Here is a 20511-nt window from a genome sequence, read left to right on the forward strand (position 1 = left end):
TAAAAACTTACACAAGAGGAAGTTGAAACCTCGTAGAGCTCAAATTCACTTACGTTCTCCAATAAACCCTTTAACTTCCCCTTTCAGTTGTGCTTTTAAATGGTAAATATTGATAACTGTGTCTCGTTTTTTTGTTTTTTTCTTTCACAATCAGTGGCCAAACATTCCAACCTGGCTGACGTGGCCTTGGCAGGTCTGGCCAGCAAAGAAAACTTTCGCAAGGTCAAGCTGCGCAACGTGAAGTCCACAGATGTGGTGACCAACAACAGCGCACCGCCTTTCAATAAGCTCATGCTCATTAGGATCAAAGGTCAGAAAACGCAAAGGGGATTCATGAGGGTCAGTTATAGCCAGTACTGGAGTTGTAAAAAAGAATCAGGGGGGATGGTGGATTTTATCATATGGGGACAGATAATTTGTGCTGATTACAAATAATATAATATATTACAAATAATAGCAGTGACCAAAACAGCTGCAGAAATACTGCAGGAATGACATAGCAGCAGTTAAATGCAGCCTTCTGTAAGCTTTAAATATCCACTGGGCTTACATCAAATACATCAAAACACAACAATAAAAAACACTTTTCCGAACTTATCAATATGACTCTGTCCTTCACAGGATAAGTTAAATGGATCACTGCAAAAACTCACAATCTTAACAAGAATTTGTCTTATTTCTAGTTAAAATGTCCCATTTTAGTAAAAAAATCTCATTACACTTAAAACAAGACTCATCACTGGAAAAAACAACAATTTTCACCTGTTTCAAGTAGATTTTCACTTAAAATAAGTAGAAAAATCTGCTTAATCTGCTTCTAAAGATTATTTTGCTTGTAATGAGAAGATAAATCTTGCCCCACTGGCAGATTTTCCTACTTATTTCAAGTGAAATTTTACTTGAAACAGGTGAAAATTGTCAAATAAGTTCTTTTTCTGGTGATGACTCTAAATGTTGAAATAGCAGTAAAACCACATTCATTGATGAAATTACATAAGGGATGGAAAGGGGGGATGATTTGGACCGTTTTTATTTCAGGGGGGGGTGCCATCCCCCCTCATCCCCCCTCATCCCCCCTCAACTCCAGTACTGGTTCTAGGTGTGATGAGCAGTGATGTTGCAGAGAAGCATGAGCTGTGATTGTGTGCAGGGCGGAGACACGTCCAGGTGCGTCTGATGGAGCCCACGGCTCGCTCCCTCAACAGCGGCGACTGCTTCCTCCTCATCACACCCAAGCACTGCTTCATGTGGAGCGGAGAGTTCGCCAACGTCATAGAAAAAGCCAAGGTATTGACGCCTGCACACAGTTAAATCCCTTGTACTTATATATTGCAAAAGATGTGTTCAGAACCTGTTGGGGCAAGAGTAATTGCGATATTACATTTCGACATCTACATTTGCCTCCTATTGTGTAAACGGATATACAGGACTGTCTCAGAAAATTAGAATATTTTCTGTAATGCAATTAAAAAAAAAAACAAAAATGTCATACATTCTGGATTCATTACAAATCAACTGAAATATTGCAAGCCTTTTATTATTTTAATATTGCTGATTATGGTTTACAGGTTAAGATTAAGATTCCCAGAATATTCAAATTTTTTGAGATAGGATATTTGAGTTTTCTTAAGCTGTAAACCATGATCAGCAATATTAAAATAATTAAAGCTGCAAGCAGCGATGAACGGGCCCTCGCACTCACGGCCACCGCCCCCCATAAGCATATCAGAAATGACACCACCCACGACTTCCTATGTAAAACCATTCAAAAGTTATAGCAGAAAAAAGGGACAACCAATCAGAAGAAGGGGCGGGGCTAATTCAGGCCAATGAAGGTCAAGGACTCCATACAGAATCTGATGACACCACCCACGACTCTCTATGTCAAACCATTCAAAAGTTATAGCAGAAAATCGGGACAACCAATCAGAAGAAGGGGCGGGGCTAATTAAGGCCAAAGAAGCTCAAGGACTCATTACAGAGTCCCATGACACCACCCACGACTCTCTATGTCAAAACATTAAAATGTTATAGCAGGAAATAGGGACAACCAATCAGAAGAAGGGGCGGGGCTAATTTTCGCCAATTATGGTCAAGGACTTAATACCGAGTCCCATGACACCACCCACGACTCTTTATGTCAAACCTTTCAAAAGTTATGGCAGAGAAAAGTATTCTAGTGGGCGCTGTTGAGCCGTTAGGCCACGCCCATTAATGCAAACCATGAAATATCAAATGTATCGACAGGCCTGGCTTTTCTTTAAGTTGCGACATGATACAGGTGTGTACCGATTTTTGTTCATGTACGTCAAACCGTATTATGGGGCTTGAGGCGCAAAGTTTTTTCTGTCTGAACCAATCAGATGAAGGGTGGGCGCGCTTTTTGCCGTCTAGCGTCGCCACGGTAACGCTTTTGAAAGAGAAAAGTAATGCGTGGTGTCGGAGGATGGAGACGCACGTTTTGATGTATAACACACCTGGGTGCACGTTACGGTTCGGGCCGTATTAATGACCGAAGAAATGGCATAAATTGCGCCAAAATTACACGATTAATTCAAAATGTTCAAAATGGCTGACTTCCTGTTCGGTTTCGGCCATGCCGCCAAGAGACTTTCCTTTAAAGGGATTGTGACATGAAAAACACATTTTTCTTGATTTTTTGTGTTTTGTTGGGTGTCTTGACATCAATTACACCCAAAAAACAACAAACTTTTAACATTCAGTGTATTGTGTGCTTTCTGGGATTTTCCGCATAACTGTGCAAAAACGGCGCACCTGGTTTGGTGGCGGATCGTTACGTAACGATCCGCTAAATCACCGCCCCCTCCACCCAGCTCCCTGCCTTCTCTCTTCTCCAGCGCAACATAAAGGCCGATTTATGGTTCCGCGTTACACCGACGCAGAGCCTACGGCGTAGGGTTACGCGGCGACGCGCAAGGTACGTTGAACCCTACGGCGTATGCTCTGCGTCGATTTAACGCGGAACCATAAATCAGGCTTAACAGGGAGCTGTTTACAGCCTCTTTTGTTCTAATCACCGGAGGAAAACTGCTAAGAAGACCCGCGGCCACTGACTGGACTTAAGATAAGGGGACACTTTATTTACATGCCTTTATTTTTGTGATTGTTTGCTGTGGACTGTCTGCTTCGCCCTGCTGCTTTTCCGTGCATGGCTTAACTCTCCGACGCCGCTGTGAGCGTATTGCTCGCGGGGAGCTGCGGTCCCGGTCCTCTGGTCCCGGTTGGACTTCATCCCCGGGCTGTAGTCGCCCTGTCTGGGCTGTGTGTCGGTGTTTGTGGTCGGTGTGCGCGCGTGTGTGTGGAGACGCTGGCAGAAGTGTGTAGCGGTTGGTTGGAGGAGGTTTGGAGGAGGAGCGGAGCAATGATTGACAGGAAAGGGGAAAAAGGACCCGTTTTTCACGGCGCAAAAAAACACTGTCATAAAAAGGACAGAATGGAGTACTAGAGTGAAGTTTTTCATGTTACACTCTTTTAGACACATTTAAGGGATGTTGGCCAAGACTTTTAATAGTGTTAAAAGCATGTTAAAAATGATGTCACAATACCTTTAAGTTGCGACATGATACAGGTGTGTACCGATAAAGGAAGATAAAGGAAGCTCTGAAAACCTTAACAAACCATGGTTTACTATAGAACTTAGGAAATCCGCTTTAAAGAAAAACAAACTTTATAAAAGGCATTTACAAAGTCCTAGTCCTTTAAATTGTGCTACATACAAAAATTATAGGAATAAATACAACCACCTTATTAGAAATAAATAAATGATCTATGGATAATATTGAAAGAATCACTCAACAAGAAAAAAAATCATCTATTCCAGCCCAGTCTACATTTCAGGATGGTGCATAAGATAACAGAGCATACACAAATTGCTAATAAATTCAATGATTTATTTATAAATGTGGTTCCACGTCTTGCAAAACATATTGAAAATGTTCATGGTTCTTCTTCTAACTATAAATGAAGGTTATCCCTCTTTAAAGGGGACCTATTATGAAAAACATAGGAACATACAATGACATAGTTATGCTGATTCTTTAATATTTGTCTTTAAATTTGTCTCAAATCTTAAAGCGACACTACGTAACTTTTCCACCTTAATATCATATTTCCAGAGTCATTGTGATAGTACATCAACTTCCAACAGGTTTAATTACACCTCTGTCATGGTCTGAGGGGTCTGTATCGCCTTCACTGGCACTATGTAACTTTGAGGAGCATGGTAGGAACCCTGCCACACTAAAAGACTACAAATCGTTACGACTTTGACTGCTTTACGGCATACGTCACTTCCCCCTCCTTCCCGATTCGCAGTCGAGACGAAAATGGGCGGGGCTTGGAGCGCAGAGCAGAGCTCCGCAGAAGTTCCGCAGAAGCTCTTATGCTCTTATGCTGTGTTGTGGCTGCAGCAACTCCACACAACAGACGTGGGGAAAAGATCAATAATGGTTTAACTTTTCAACGGTTTCCTGCTCGGAGGCAGAACCACGCAGGCCAAGTATCTGATATAACAAAGTAAAAGAGTGAAAGAGTCGTCGGCTCGCTTTGGATCGCGGCTGTAACGTCCAAACACCTTCCACACAGTAAAGCCTGAATTATGGTTCTGCGTTAAATCGACACAGACCTACGGCGTAGGGTACGTGGCGACGCGCAACGTACGGTGCGTGTCGCCACGTACCCTACGCGTCGATTTAACGCAGAACCATAAATCAGCCTTAAACCACAAACAAACACTCACAGACCGGGGTCGGATCAAAACACGGGTTTTATTCCCCACTTCGCCAGCTAAACGCAGTTGCTGGCCAGCTCTCTGCGGTGCAATTAACCCCAATCTTCAGATAAAACTAGTTTGTTGAGGAAAAAATATTAACTCTATTTGTTGCTGCAGAGGAAAAAAATAATCTCACGAGGAAAACAAAAATATTGCTCACGCCTCGGAGCCTCTTCAGCATAATATAGCAGTCAAAAAAAAAGAAAAGAGAAGTAAGAGGGATACAAAACATGTACTGTATGTTGTACTATTATACAAATTTATTGAAACACATGGCTCTTCAGAAGGGATTTCATATGGATCCAGACCGTTAATAATAATTATTTTCTCCATATACTGCTCCCTGGCTTCCTTGTTTAAGGTATCCCGGTAAATTCCAGTTCCTTTCCAGCAGTTTAACATCTTTTTTTTTGCGTTCAGTCTGTTCACTTGGTGAAACAGAAAAGCATCCCGTCTTCTATCAAAACAAATGCAGCGACGGGACAGGAGTTTTCCGGCAGTACGCGCTGGTGCTCATGGGAAACGTAGTGTTCTTTCTGGTAAAACACTACCGCTTTTGTCCAAAAGATGCCGCCAAACTCAGAAAAGCTGAAAGTTACGTTGTGCTGCTTTAACTGTCTGCTGTTTCTCATCATTTGGGCCGACCACCCGTCATGTGGGGTAACCAACGAATGGCAATTATGTAACAAATTCAAAATTTAATGTCTATCAGTTTTGGTTCAAATATAAATCATTGGTATAGTATGCATAAATGGCTTTATGAGGGTGACACTTCCATTATAGATAAAATGTATTTCAAAATGGTTTTCAAAAAGTAAAGGACATATGAGTCTATCTTTCTTGAAAAGTTAATTTAATTACTGATACTTATTAAAATATACATTTTGTTAAGGAAATCTATTAATTTTGAGATAAATAACTCAAAGGCCTTATACATCATTGAGCCACAACTGTGATTCAGGCTTAAAGCTCCCCTGCTACACGTCATTCAGGCAGCCAATCAGCACAGAGCCTCATTAACATAGCCCCCCCTCCCCTCAGAATCCCTCATAGAGAAGGTTAGAAACGGTAAAAATAAAGACATGGCCCAGAGGCTGAATTTCTCATTTATGTAGAAAAAACATTCAAAAGCTTGTTTTTAAGACATTCAATGCCTGTTTAAAATATACATTAAATGCCATAATAGGTCACCTTTAAATAATGTTTAAGCAAATGAAGCAATTCTCGCCAAATACAGTAAATTCCAGTTGTCCCTGAACGCACCAGGAGGATAATCGGTCAAATTTAGAATTCCGACCGGTCCCTGAATGCACCTCCTCCGCGGCGCTGCGCGGTCCCGACCAGATCTCACTGAAAGCCGATAATAATATAATAAAATTGCAAAGCTGCTGTGCAATAAGGTGTAATACATGCACTGTAATTATTTTCTGTATAAAAATTGAATTTAAAAAGACGGGTTTGACTCAAAATCAGTGTGGTTTTATTTAAGTGGTCTCTGTGTCGGTAGAGATATGAAAAAAGCAAGCTGCATGTCGGCAGTTTTACTGGGGGGATGATTTGGACCGTTTTTATTTCAGGGGGGATGCCATCCCCCCCTCATCCCCCCCTCATCCCCCCTCAACTCCAGTACTGATTAATAAAGTGTCTTATAAATCAATAATTTTAAAATCTCAATCCTTATTTTCATTTAAAGGCCAGGGCTTATAGGCTACATATTTACACTGTGTAGCCTGAAAGTGAACTGCAACTTACGTGCGGACGCATCTTTGCTGACATTTGGCCGTGTCTTCCTCCAGCGCCTTTTTTTTTCTCTCTCCCTCTCGGTGCCGCCTTTTCTCTTTTTCTTTTTTACCCGGCTGGGTGTGCATTATTTGCCTCTGGACTCGTCTCCCGGTCCACTCGCGCACACGCACACGCGGCGACGGCGCGCTGTCTGTTCGGTGATACTGTTGGGGCGGGTGTTAATTTGAAACAAACCAACTATCTTGCCCAACTCACAAGCTACTGGCCTGAGTGGCCTCTGATTGGCCTGGCCTGACTCTCTAACTTAGAAAAAAAGTCAAATAGCCGGCGCTGCGGCGCACCAGCCGCCTGTGTAAAAAAAAAAAAAAAAAAAAAGAGAGAGACGCAGGCGGCATCCTAGACCGGCGCATCGGGAATACTCCCGGTTCTCCCTATGGCCAGTCCGGGCCTGGTTAGAGTATTAGTTGCCGCAAAACTAACGGCGTCTCAACACTGATGCACAGGGAGGTGCGCGCGCATAAGCGCCCCGCCCCCCCGTCCCCCTGCGCGAGCCGCGCGGGAGCGCGCCCCCTCCCCTTTCTCTTCCCCAACTCAGAGCTGCAAGTTTGCGCGTTCACGTGTGTGACAGTCTGAGACAGGGTGGCAATGATTCATTCGACATAAATATTCATTAAAAATCACGTATTTGAAGGACTTTATCGAAATTCACACAATATTTTCACATTACAGTAAACAACATATCTATGAAGTCGGATGTCAATTTTGACATTTTGTGACAAAGACATAGCTTTTTATGTTATTAGTTAATTTTTTTAATTTTTACAGTGACGGAGTTCTTCAAAAACAATATGTTCCAGTGTATGATTTTTTAGTCCTGTTGTAAGCTATCTGAAACTGCCATTTAATTTTCCTTACACAAAATCTCTGATTTTTAATTAATATTTTACCAGAAATACAGAGTGACATAAAAATGCCAATTCCTTTCAAATTACGACCACGATACGCGACACGGTCAACAAGGAACCTACTGACAATCATATGTGTCGATCGTATTAAGATTGGATGAACGAAACAGCCATTACAGCACATAATTTGATGAAAAATGTATACCTGACCAAAAGGTGGCGCTATGGAGTTCATCCAAGATTGTCATATCCACTTGTTCAGAATGGAAGCCTGATTACATGTATTGATTTTGGGTTAATTCTGACCAATTATGTTTAAGTTACAACAACTTTTATGTTCATGGCGAGACACCGAAATTTGACAACCTCTAACGGCCACGCCCTTCGATAAGAACGTACAGTTTTCTCTGTCAGTCATCGTCAATGTCTTACCTATTATCTCACCAACTTTGAGATCAAGAAACTGATCTCGTTTGGAGCACAGATGCATACTAGAAGACATGACAATTCCTGGTGCCAACAGGTGGCGCTACAACCGATCCTGAATATTCCACCACATATGTCTTCAGGCTCAGCCTACAATCATGCACATACGTTTTCGGCCACATAAAATAATGTATTGCTGAATTACAGCCAATTGATGTTTCATGGCGAGGCTTAAAAATGACCTCAAACTTCGCCGAATGACTACGGTCAAGCCCTCTGGTGAAAACTTAAAAGCTTCGCAATTTAGCGTCGGCCATGTGTCTAGATTGTACAAACCAAGTTGTGAGCCAATTCGATAAAATCTCTAGGAGGAGTTCGTTAAAGTACGAGGCCTAGAAATGATCAGAATTCATGAAAAATGACATTTTCTGTTCAAAATGCCGGACTTCCTGTGTAACTTAGACCATGGGTCCAAAAGACTTTTTTGTAGCTCTTTGTCTAATATAATACTCACATAAAGGTCATTGCTGTAAGTCAAACCATATTGTGGGGCTCGTCAAAAAACATAAAATAGGTGGCGCTATAGAGCCCATTCTTGTGGACCCATGCCTGTCGCCCATAAAATACGTAATTTTACGCGACTCTGGAAGCGTGTGCAAAATTTGGTGAGTTTTCGAGCATTTTAAGGCCTCCAAAAAGGCAATTTATTTACGGCGAGAATAATAATAATAATTAAAGCTGCAAGCAGCGATGAACGGGCCCTCGCACTCACGTCAACCGCCCCCCATAAGCATATCAGAAATGACACTTACGACTTCCTATGTCAAACCATTCAAAAGTTATAGCAGAAAAAAGGGACGACCAGTCAGAAGAAGGGGCGGGGCTAATTAAGGCCAAAGAAGCTCAAGGACTCATTACAGAGCCCCATGACGCCACCCACAACTTCCTATGTCAAACCATTCAAAAGTTATAGCATGAAATAGGGACAACCAATCAGAAAAAGGGACTGGGCTAATTGTCACCAATTTTGGTCAAGGACTCAATGTTGAGTCCCATGACACCACCCACAACTCTTTATGTCAAACCTTTCAAAAGTTATGGCAGAGAAAAGTTTTCTAGGGGGCGCTGTTGAGCCATTAGGCCACGCCCATTAATGCAAACCATGAAATATCAAATTTATCGCTAGGCCTGGCTTGCATGCAAAATTTGGTGGCTTTTGGAGAACAATCAAATATGGACCAATCAGATGAAGGGGAGGCGCGCTTTTTGGCATCTTGCGTTGTCACGGTTACACTTTTGAAAGAGAAAAGTAATGCGCGTAGTCGCAGGATGGAGACGCAAATTTTGATGTATAACACACCTGGGTACACGTTAAGGTTCGGGCCGTATTAATTGCGGAAGGAATGGCATAAATTGCGCCAAAATTACACAATTAATTAAAAATGGCCGACTTCCTGTTTGGTTTTGGCTATGGCGCAAATAGACTTTTCTTTAAGTTGCGACATGATACAGGTGTGTACCGATTTTCGTGCATGTACGTCAAACTGTATTGTGGGGCTTGAGGCGCAACGTTTTTTCTGTCTGAACCAATCAGATGAAGGGTGGGCGCGCTTTTTGCCGTCTAGCGTCGCCACGGTAACGCTTTTGAAAGAGAAAAGTAATGCGTGGTGTCGGAAAATGGAGACGCACATTTTGATGTATAACACACCTGGGTGCACGTTACGGTTCGGGCCGTATTAACTGCCGAAGGGATGGCATAAATTAGGCCAAAATGACACGATTAATTGAAAATGGCCGACATCCTGTTCGGTTTCGGGCATGACGCCAAGAGACTTTTCTTTAAGTTGCGACATGATACAGGTGTGTACCAATTTTCGTGCATGTACGTCAAACCGTATCGTGGGGCTTGAGGCACAAAGTTTTCAAGGGGGCGCTGTTGACCCATTAGGCCACGCCCATTAATGCAAACCATTAAATATCACATTTTTCGCCATGCCTGGCTTGTGTGCAAGATTTGGTGACTTTTTGGGCCGTTTAGGGGGGCAAAAAGGACCTCCTTTCGTCGAAAGAAAGAAAGAAAGAAAGAAAGAAAGAAAGAAAGAAAGAAAGAAAGAAAGAAAGAAAGAAAGAAAGAAAGAAAGAAAGAAAGAAAGAAAGAAAGAAAGAAAGAATATATTTACAAATATTATGGAAGACAACACAGTAAGCAGGCTATTAATTAATGACATCAATAACCATTTACCCGATTTTTGTTATCTGTGACTGTGATTGTGGGAAAGTATGACGAGGGGGGGCATTTCACGGCAGGGGGGCTGAATCCGGCACAACACCGGCAAGTAAGTTTGGCCTCGGGCCAATTTTTTTCGGAGCAACTGAATGGTAGAACATCACATCAATCAGGCGAAACATGTTTTTTTTCTACTAAACAAAACTTTTTTTCCCTTTATCTATAGGCTACTAGTATTATTATACTATTATATCTTGTACAAAAAAGTAGTTTAAGAAAGTCATTAGTTTAAATAAAGTAACTTGAATTTGCTACAGACTGTTATTGGTGTGTTATTACTGCTTTAGCGCTACTCTGTGGCTCCGTTATAACCGCTTAAGTAACTTGGTGATAATAATATTATTTTCTGCCAAGCTACTAACAAATGCAGTCCTTCTTTAAAATACACAGAACGACATTAAACACATGAAAAACCCATGATATGAACAGTAGCACAGTAGTCAGTGCACATGGAGCAGCAGCTCTGTCTGCTGAAGCGAGTGAGAGGATATGCAAATGAGGCGGATTTTCCTAGTATTTTTACACATATAATGGACGTTTTACCATTTAAAAGACCAACAGCAAAACTCAAGGTAAGTTATCAGTTGTATTTTTCACAGTTTAAACCACAACAAATCACTTTAAAGCAAGCAAGTACGTCTTACCATTTGAACAGCTCCAGGAGTTTTGTCGGGAGTCTGTGCCTACGTTACTCCTGAATATTTGTGTGCACCTCTAATTAAGGCCCCCCTATGCTTCAGGTGACAGGGAACTATACACAATTGTGTGCGTCCGGAATCATGAAGATTCTACTTTTATTTTATTTTATCTTTTCTAAATAAAGGCTTCGAATTCTCTATGAAATTGTCGTGTTTGTGATAGTAAATAATTAAAAAAAAAAATATATATATATTTATCAGATTTTCAATTGTCATCTGACGGGCCAGATATTATTGGAGACGGGCCAATTTTGGCCTGCAGGCCGCCAGTTGCCGACCACTGGTTTACAGCTTAAGAAAACTCAAATATCCTATCTCAAAAAATTTGAATATTCTGTGAATCTTAAACTGTAAACCATAATCAGCAATATTAAAATAATAAAAGGCTTGCTTATGTGTGTATACCTGAAGTGTGACTACCTGCAGAACGTATTTTAGCATGAAAGCTTTCATATTTAACGTACATCTAGCATCCTGTATCATAGCTACATGTCTGCCGTTTGTAACAAAGCAAACCGCGTGAAAATCGGTTGAAAATTAAGCAAGTTATAGTTATTTTACTTATGCAGACACCTCCTAGCGATACCGATCCAAGATGGCGGCCACGCCCGACGTTCTCAGGCAGTCAATGCGGCGCCTCGACCAAGATGGCGGCCGCGCTGAACATCAGCCCCTCCCCCCGCGGGAGCTGCGCACGCAACCCCCCCCCCCCCCCCCCAAGCCCCTTCACCCCCCCACCACCCCTCCCACCGTCCTCCTGCGGGAGCTGCAGCCCCTCCCCTCCCCTCTCCTCTACTCTGCTGACAGAGAAGGATCAGACCAGCCTGTCAGACAGACTGATCGAACATAAATATTATTTAAAAATAATAATGTTCGACACAATTTCATAGAATTAACTGTAGCTTTAAACAACACATTAAACAATATATTTAGGGAGTTACGGAGGTGAAAGGACATAAGAAAAAAAAATGTGATTTATTTTAAAATAAGTTCATATTTTGAAAAAAATAGAGTTACAAACTTTAAAAAAACCTATAGGTACCAGTGTATGATTTTTTAGTCATGTTGAAAGGTATATAAATCTGACATTTAATTGACATTTAACAAAACCTCTGATTTTAAATTATTATTTTACCAAAAAATTCAGAGTGACGAAAAATGCCAATTCCTTTCAAGTTCTGACCACGATACGCGACACGGTCAATAAGGAACATACTGACAATCATATGTGTTGATTGCTTTAACATTGGATGAACGAAACAGCAATGACAGCACATAATTTGATGAAAAATGTATACCTGACCAAAAGGTGGCGCTATGGATTTCAATCCAAGATTGTCATATCCACTTGTTCAGAATGGAAGCCTGATTACATGTATTGATTTTGGGTTAATTCTGACCAATTATGTTTAAGTTACAACAACTTTTATGTTCATGGCGAGACACCAAAATTTGACACCCTCTAACGGCCACGCCCTTCGATAAGAATGTACAGTTTTCTCTGTCAGTCATCGTCAATGTCTTACCTATTAAAGTGACCAGCTTTGAGATCAATACACTCATCTCGCTTGGAGCACAGATGCATACTACAAGACATGACAATTCCTGGTGCCAACAGGTGGCGCTACAACCGATCCTGAATATTCTACCATAGATGTCTTCAGGCTCAGCCTACAATCATGCACATACGTTTTCGGCCACATAAAATAATGTATTGCTGAATTACAGCCAATTGATGTTTGATGGCGAAGCTTAAAAATGACCTCAAACTTCGCCGAATCACTACGGTCAAGCCCTCTGCTGAAAACTTAAAAGCTTCGCAATTTAGCGTCGGCCATGTGTCTAGATTGTACAAACCAAGTTGTGAGCCAATTCGATAAAATCTCTAGGAGGAGTTCGTTAAAGTACGAGGCCTAGAAATGATCAGAATTCATGAAAAATGACATTTTCTGTTCAAAATGCCGGACTTCCTGTGTAACTTAGACCATGGGTCCAAAAGACTTTTTTGTAGCTCTTTGTCTAATATAATACACACATAAAGGTCATTGCTGTAAGTCAAACCATATTGTGGGGCTCATCAAAAAACATAAAATAGGTGGCGCTATAGAGCCCATTCTTGTGGACCCATGCCTGTTGCCCATAAAATACGTAATTTTACGCGACTCTGGAAGCATGTGCAAAATTTGGTGAGTTTTCGAGCATTTTAAGGCCTCCAAAAAGGCAATTTATTTACGGCGAGAATAATAATAATAATAATAATAATAAACATCACAGATACAATAGGGTCCTCGCACTTTCAGTGCTCGGGCCCTAATAATAAACATCACAGATACAATAGGGTCCTCGCACTTTCAGTGCTCGGGCCCTAATAAAAGGCTTGCAATATCTCAGTTGATTTGTAATGAATCCAGAATGTATGACATTTTTGTTTTTGTAATTGCATTACAGAAAATCACAATATTCTAATTTTCTGAAACAGTCCTGTATGCATACGAATGTCCAGATTTGCACATACTGTAAAGACGACACTTCCAGATGAAATCTGGTTTTCTTTTGCAGTTTGTAATCTCAGTTTTTAGTTGCTTGCTGGTTAACTATTGTGTGAAAGCAGAAAGAGGTGCAACATGTTGGTTATCATCAGACTATGGCTGTAAAGCCACAAGAGAATGTCATTGTATAATAGCTGACGGTTCCACTTAGTTCAGTTTAACATAAAACCTCATCAAGCTTGCTGTCACACGCAGTAAAACCTCCTTCTAGCAGTTTACAGCTTCCATGTCCATTAACCAAAATGTCTAATGACCATAACATCCAGATCAAACATTTGGAGAGTGCACAAGCTGCAGGAGTGGCTCAGTTCTCACACTTTTATCTGTTTTCACTGGAGGGATGCAAGTCACTGTGCACTCGTTACGCAATCTGACATGTCTCAGAATGATGGCAGACTGTCTGACGCTGGCCGGGGCTAAGGTTTCACTCCATCCATCTTGTACAGAGAACTCTAAAGGAGGTGTTTTCCTTTGGAAAATTCCTTCTAAATACCATCACAAGCATGTATAATGTGTTTTTTCTGTGCTCAGGCATCGGAGATGGCATCCTATGTTCAAGCCAAAGGGGATCTGGGCTGCAAGGCCCCGCAGGTAACGGTGCTGGAGGAGGGAATCAACACTGAGAGCAGATGGGCCAAAGAGTTCTGGACCCTGCTGGGAGGAAAGGTTGCGTACAGAGGTATGAATCCGAGAAAGGTGATGAAAGAAGACTCACCCTGAGGTGGACATGGGTTTAGCCCGGCCTCCCCGCTGACACGCGTGTCCTGATTTCTGCACGTGTGTGTGGACGTGTTGCAGGAGCGGGGGAGCCGGAGGAGGATGAGCTGTACGAGAGCGGGGTGTTGGACTCTAACGGGGTGTACCGGCTGCTGGGAGACAAACTGGTGCCTCATGAAGACGCCTGGGCCTCCATACCGAGCGTGACCTTGCTCGACTCTAAAGAGGTGAGCGCTCTCATGAACGTTTTACTTCAAAAAGTTAAAAGCAGCTCAGCAAACAGGTGTAAAATCAGTCCTCCAGGGGTTGTTAGTAGGGCTGGGCGATATGGACCAAAAGTCATATCTCCATATTTTCTAGCTGAATGGCGATACTTGATATATATCGATATTTTTTCTGTGACATAATTAATAATAATAATAATAATAATGATTGGATTTATATAGCGCCCTTCTAGGCACCCAGAGCGCTTTTACAGAGATCATTATTCATTCATACACATTCTCTCCGGTGGTGGTAGCTACATTTGTAGCCACAGCTGCCCTGGGGCAGACTGACGGAAACGTGGCTGCCATATCGTGCCTAACGGCCCCTCCGACCACCACCAACATTCACCAACATTCATACACATTCACACGAGGCAAGGTGGGTAAGGTGTCTTGCCCAAGGACACTACGACAGCAAACTGGGATAGAGCGGGATTCGAACCGCCGACCTTCCGATCATTGGACGACCCGCTCTACCACCTGAGCTACTGCCGCCCCGCCATTGGGGTTTCCCCCAAAGCATTATAGCATAGCATCTCTGTTAGCTTCATTTTCTTCTGAGGCAAACCCTTAAAAAAACATTCAGTTTTAATACAAAGCCTCGTGCCAAATGTCACACAGGTTCCTTTATTAACAGAGGTCTGCACAATATCAAAATGTATAAAACAAATGAAATAAAAATAAACTGCCTGCATATATAGAATAAAAATGCTTCTTGAATAAAATAAAACAAATATCCATTTCCTGCATAACAATTAATTTAAAATACACTGTTCAATTAATACAATGTAGACAGTAACAGGCAGACTTTTCCACTGAGGTTGACAGTTGTGCAAATAACAAAACATTTGTCCAAATCTCAAATAAAACATGTAAACAGATATTGCATCTCTTTGAGCAAATCTCAAATAATTACAACAAGTCAACTACTGTACATTTTACAGATTTTGTGCCAGGAAAACTAACCTGTCAATACTGTCAGGTTTCAGCGCACAAAGGTTCTTTTCTGCCAGCGCGAGGGGTCAGCGTTGATGTACAGTCAATTTATCACAAAATAAGCTTTATCGATATAAACGATATTGTCTCGTACCATATTGCGTTTGAAAATATATTGATATATATTAAAATCTGGATATATCGCCCAGCCCTGGTTGTTATTGCTGCTTATGTTATAGCCGGTGAAACTAAAGCTTCCCTCTCCCTTCTCTCCTCTCCCCTCGTGCTGCTAACACTACACATCAGTTGTTAGTGTTTGACTTTGGGAGTGAAGTATACATATGGAACGGGAAAGACGTGCCCTTGGGGGACAGAAAAGTAGCTGTTAAACTGGGTAAACAGCTCTACAGCGGCAGCTACGACTACAGCAGCTGCAGGGTCAACCCACTAGACGCCTCCTGCACCAACGAGGACGTGCCAATGTGAGTACGAGACGTTAGTCATACCGGGGAAAAGGACAAATAAAATGAAAGGAATGGAGCAGGACAGTATTTTCCACAAATTGTGACCGGAGTTTCCACTTTGTACATTTAAAGTGTCATGACTGAACAGAAATGACTCTTAAATGATTTCTTGTGTTGTTGCGGCCCCTGGTGGAGGGCCTGTGACAGTGCAGCTGCACCGATGAGGCGTTTTGTTAAGAGAAGGCGATGTGTGTGCAACATGTAGGGAGGGGGAGGGCCGGCCCAGCTGGACTCTGTTCGGCCGGCTCTCGGAGCACAACGAGACGGCTCTGTTCAGGGAGAAGTTCCTGGACTGGGCTGAGAGGAAGAAGGAGGAAGCGGCTGCAGCAGAGGAACTCAAGGTAGATAAGACGACACAAAGGCTGGTTCCATGTTCAAACACGTCACTTGTGGTCACCACGTTCTTGTTCACATCTTTTCTTGTGGCCGGTTCATACACTTTTTACCGGTGGGATGTGGTGGTCCATTAATTAATCTCTACAAGTTTTGATTCTTCCAAAGTCTCTAGAATTTTGGAGTTTGTTTCAAACTCCTTTTTAAATATCTTAAAATATTATTTTTTTTGTACATGTAAAAAAAAAAAACAACACTTCGTGAGAAGTTTAAGAAAACAAAACAAAGAATTTCATCCTTTAAAACTTGCTATCTTGATTTACATGAGCCAAAAAAGGAGTAGGAAGAAGTGTAAACTTATTTAGTCCTACCCCCATTCACTGATCATTTAACCTGTATTTATAAATACTCAAAATAACAGTATTATTATTATTATTATTATTATTATAATAATAATAATAATAATAATAATAATTATTATTATTATTATTATTATTATTATTATTATTATTATTATTATTATTATTATTATTATTATTATTATTATTATTATTATTATACATGCATACACACAGTTGAATATTTCTATATATTTGTACACACATGCCCATAAAAATATACTTATTACACAGTCACATACGCATACACCCACACATACCTACATGTATATGTATGTATTTGTCATGAGTTGATGAATAACCGAGAAAGCATAGACAGTTTTGTGTCTTTTTACTCAAAATAAAAGGTTTAAATAGCTGATTTAAAACCATATTATTAGACGGGAACACAGCTCTCAGTATAAGACCTGACAGTAGATGGTTGACACTGAAAAGTAGCAAAAATCTAAACTAACAGTCTTCCCAATGCTCTTAGAGTCCAGATCCGTGCAGTCCGCGCTCGTCTTTTGACTTGGACCTGCAGCCGTTTGACGCCAAAGCCCTTCTGGACAACGAGGCGGAGCCGGTGAAGACGGTTCTGGAGGGGGTGGACGTGCAGCGGGGCCACGGCGTGGTGAGGACCGAGGACCGGAGACAGGCGGCGCTGGACACGGTGGCCGTGGAAGCCTGGCACATCAGAGAGCACGGAGAGGAGGAGCTGCCCGAGGAGAGCGTGGGACAGCTGCACGAGGGAGACGCCTACATCGTCCGCTGGAAGTACTCCATCACCACACTTGGTAGGTCGCACGTTGTTGTACAGTAAATCCTACACTGACTCTTGGAAGCATTTAAGAATCTATAAAAACACGAGGGAGTTGTCTTTGGGAATGTGAAAAGATTCAACGTTTCTGGCAAACTGTATGTGATGAGGTTAGTGTGATAATCGAACAACTATTACAGCCTAACCCACTACTATGTCTACTGGGATGTATCCAGAGTCCGAATTATACAATGACAATTGGGGGGTCAGCATTTTCTAGAGGCCAGGGTGTAAAGGGAATCAAAGTCTTTTTACAATATCTTGAAGGTTCAAGGTTCAACAATCTTTATTATTATGATTATTATTGTTTAATATAGAGCAACGGTAGAAGTCAGAGAAAACACGCACATCCCAATATCCATGTAAGGCATGAGTGCTGGACAAAAAAGCGTCATATATCGAAAAAGAACAATGTCTGCACATCAAAATGAACTCCCACAAAAAACATTTATTCTAGCATGACGTTTCGAGCCACATTGCTCTTCCGCAGATGCTTAAGTAACTTAAGCGGACATGTTCTTTTTCTTAATATAGAAACATTTTGAGTTTTGAGCACTCTCACCCTGCATTCACACTGAAAGCTGAAAACACTACAGTTTTTGCTTATGTTGGGCCGAAAGGCTTAACTAAGTGGATGGGAGAAGAACCTCCCTCAACACGTTTGTGGAAGTCGTTGATAGCGCACTATATTTCTTTGGAAAGACTGAGATTTGGAATTAGTGGTCAGAGGAGCCTTGTAACAGCAACATTTGGCAACAAGTGTTGGAGAACCTGGGAACTGCCTGAAATGTTGGATTCACTGAGGACCTTAGGAATCATTACTGTGTGTGTATTCAGGATCTGCTACATATTTTAAATTATTTGTATATATTAGGGGTGTAACAATAAACTAATCTCACGATACGGTACGATACACGATATTGAGGTCACGATAACGATACGATATTATAGCAGTATTTTTTTAACAACCTTGAATGAGGAACATATGACTGGAACAAATGGTCTTTTATTTGAAAGACACAAAATACAAAACAATACTGTGCGTTTGCCCTATTGTTACAGTTTGTAATGTTTTATAACTGTTTAAGTTTTAAAGAGAAAGCCAGGCCAACCATTTTCCACAAACTGAACTAAAAGTAAATGTCAGGTTTGCATTATGCATCTTCAGTTTCATACAATAAAAATATTTTGCCACAAACTGAAACTGATTTAACTTTTTTCTTTTCCAGAAATTTAACAACTAAAATTAAATAAATAAATAAAAGTAAATAAATACATACAATTTTACATCATAAAAAAGATTGATTCATGCTCACCTTATAAGTGTAAGAGGAGATTTATTTTTGTTAAGAAGGTTATTTTGGTAATTCAGGGTTGATTATTTTATAAATATATTCTTTATATTGTGATGTAAATCAGGGACTATAATGACACTAGTCAGTTTATCTGTAGTGATTAGTCTGTTTTAGATTGGGCGGAGTGATACGCCACAGTACGGCACTAGTACTTAAAATTCGAAAGCAGAGTTAAAACATTACAAAACCATTAAAATACAAAACATGCAAAACAGAATAAACAGAATAAAGACAATACAAAGACAAGAAGCAAAAACACAAACCAGATAAGGACAGAAAACTAAAATAATACAGTGGTACGGTGTGTTAAAGTTGTGATTGTACTGTATGTGTTTCTGACCCCAGGAAGACTAGCTGGCTGCTACGGCACCAGCTAATGGGGATCCTTAATTAATAAATAACTAAATTGTGTTCCCTGGTCCAGTGGGGAAGCGGCAGAAGCCCGGGGAGCTGAGCTCCGGGGGCCCGGGCCGGGAGAGGACGGCTTGTTTCTTCTGGCAGGGCCGTCACTCCAGCGTCAGCGAGAAAGGGACGTCTGCTCTGATGACGGTGGAGTTGGGGAGTCACCGCGGCTCTCAGGTGGGTTCAGTTCATCACAGATGCACAACCACATATCACTTTAGATTTCAAATACCAACTTAGATGTTTCCACGTTCAACAGCTGTGTGCAGTGATTCAAGGAATTATTTTAGCTTTAATTTATTTATTTATTATTTTAAAATGTTTTGGACACTAGTTGCCTTCAAAAAAGAATAGAAATATTGAACCTTCATGCTCTATTTCAGGCATTAAAAGTCAAAGACAATTATTAGTCACTCTATTATTAGGGCCCGAGCACTGACAGTGCGAAGGCCCTATTGTATCTGCAGGAATTTTAATTTTTTCCCTTCTTCCGACGAAAGGAAGGCCTTTTTTCCCCCTAAACGTGCCCCAAAAGTCACCAAATTTTGCACCAAGCCAGGCCTGGTGATAAATTTGACATTTCATGATGCATTAATGGGCGTGGCCTAATGGCTCAACAGCGCCCCCTAGAAAACTTTGTGCCTCAGCCCCACAATACGGTTTGACGTACATGCAGGAAAATCGGTACACACCTGTATCATGTCACAACTTAAAGAAAAGTCTCTTGGTGCCATGGCCGAAACCCAACAGGAAGTCGGCCATTTTGAATTAATCGTGTAATTTTGCCATTTCTTCGGCCGTTAATACGGCCCGAACCGTAACGTGCACCCAGGTGTGTTATACATCAAAATGTGCGTCTCCATCCTGCGACGATGGGCATTACTTTTATCAGTCAAAAGCGTTGCCGTGGTGACGCTAGAAGCCAAAAAGCGCACCCCCCCTTCATCTGATTGGTGGATATCTGATAATTCCTACTTTCTGCCATAACTTTTGAATGGTTTGATATAGAGAGTCGTGGGTGGTTTCATCCACTAAATGTCCAGAACTGAAGCATCTACATGTAAGTCATACAAGCTTCCACTGCAGCCTGAACGTGCACAAGGGTGCGAGGGCCCGTTCATCGCTGCTTGCAGCTTTAATTATTACATTGCTTTTCCCATTAATGTCCAAACTTTCCAAATGTGGGTTTGTAGCTGTATGAAGCCTGAATGCCGGCTGAGTGCTCAGGTAGAAGTTCATCCATGTGTGTCTGTCCCCTGTTCAGATGTTGGTGAGTCAGGGGAAAGAGCCTCCGTGCTTCCTGCAGCTCTTCCAGGGAGGTTTAATCATCCACAAGGGCAGCAGAGAGGACGGCTCCAGCGACACAGGTGCGATCGATGCA

The 20511-nt window shown here is 41.5% G+C and overlaps 1 protein-coding gene across 2 annotated transcripts in view; it reads left to right on the plus strand.

The window, feature by feature from the left end:
- The window catches only part of svild (supervillin d), an 84310-nt gene that overhangs the window by 56026 nt on the left and 7773 nt on the right, over window positions 1–20511 (plus strand). For both annotated transcript variants that reach the window (XM_061709357.1, XM_061709358.1), the window contains exons 14-22: window positions 155–310; window positions 1151–1287; window positions 13932–14079; window positions 14199–14344; window positions 15626–15801; window positions 16049–16184; window positions 17050–17350; window positions 19153–19307; window positions 20395–20497. In XM_061709357.1, coding sequence (XP_061565341.1) covers window positions 155–310; window positions 1151–1287; window positions 13932–14079; window positions 14199–14344; window positions 15626–15801; window positions 16049–16184; window positions 17050–17350; window positions 19153–19307; window positions 20395–20497 — 1458 coding nt within the window. The remainder of the gene's footprint in view (window positions 1–154; window positions 311–1150; window positions 1288–13931; window positions 14080–14198; window positions 14345–15625; window positions 15802–16048; window positions 16185–17049; window positions 17351–19152; window positions 19308–20394; window positions 20498–20511) is intronic.

Source organism: Cololabis saira, chromosome 19 (assembly GCF_033807715.1).
Source record: "Cololabis saira isolate AMF1-May2022 chromosome 19, fColSai1.1, whole genome shotgun sequence".
NCBI lineage: Eukaryota > Metazoa > Chordata > Actinopteri > Beloniformes > Belonidae > Cololabis > Cololabis saira.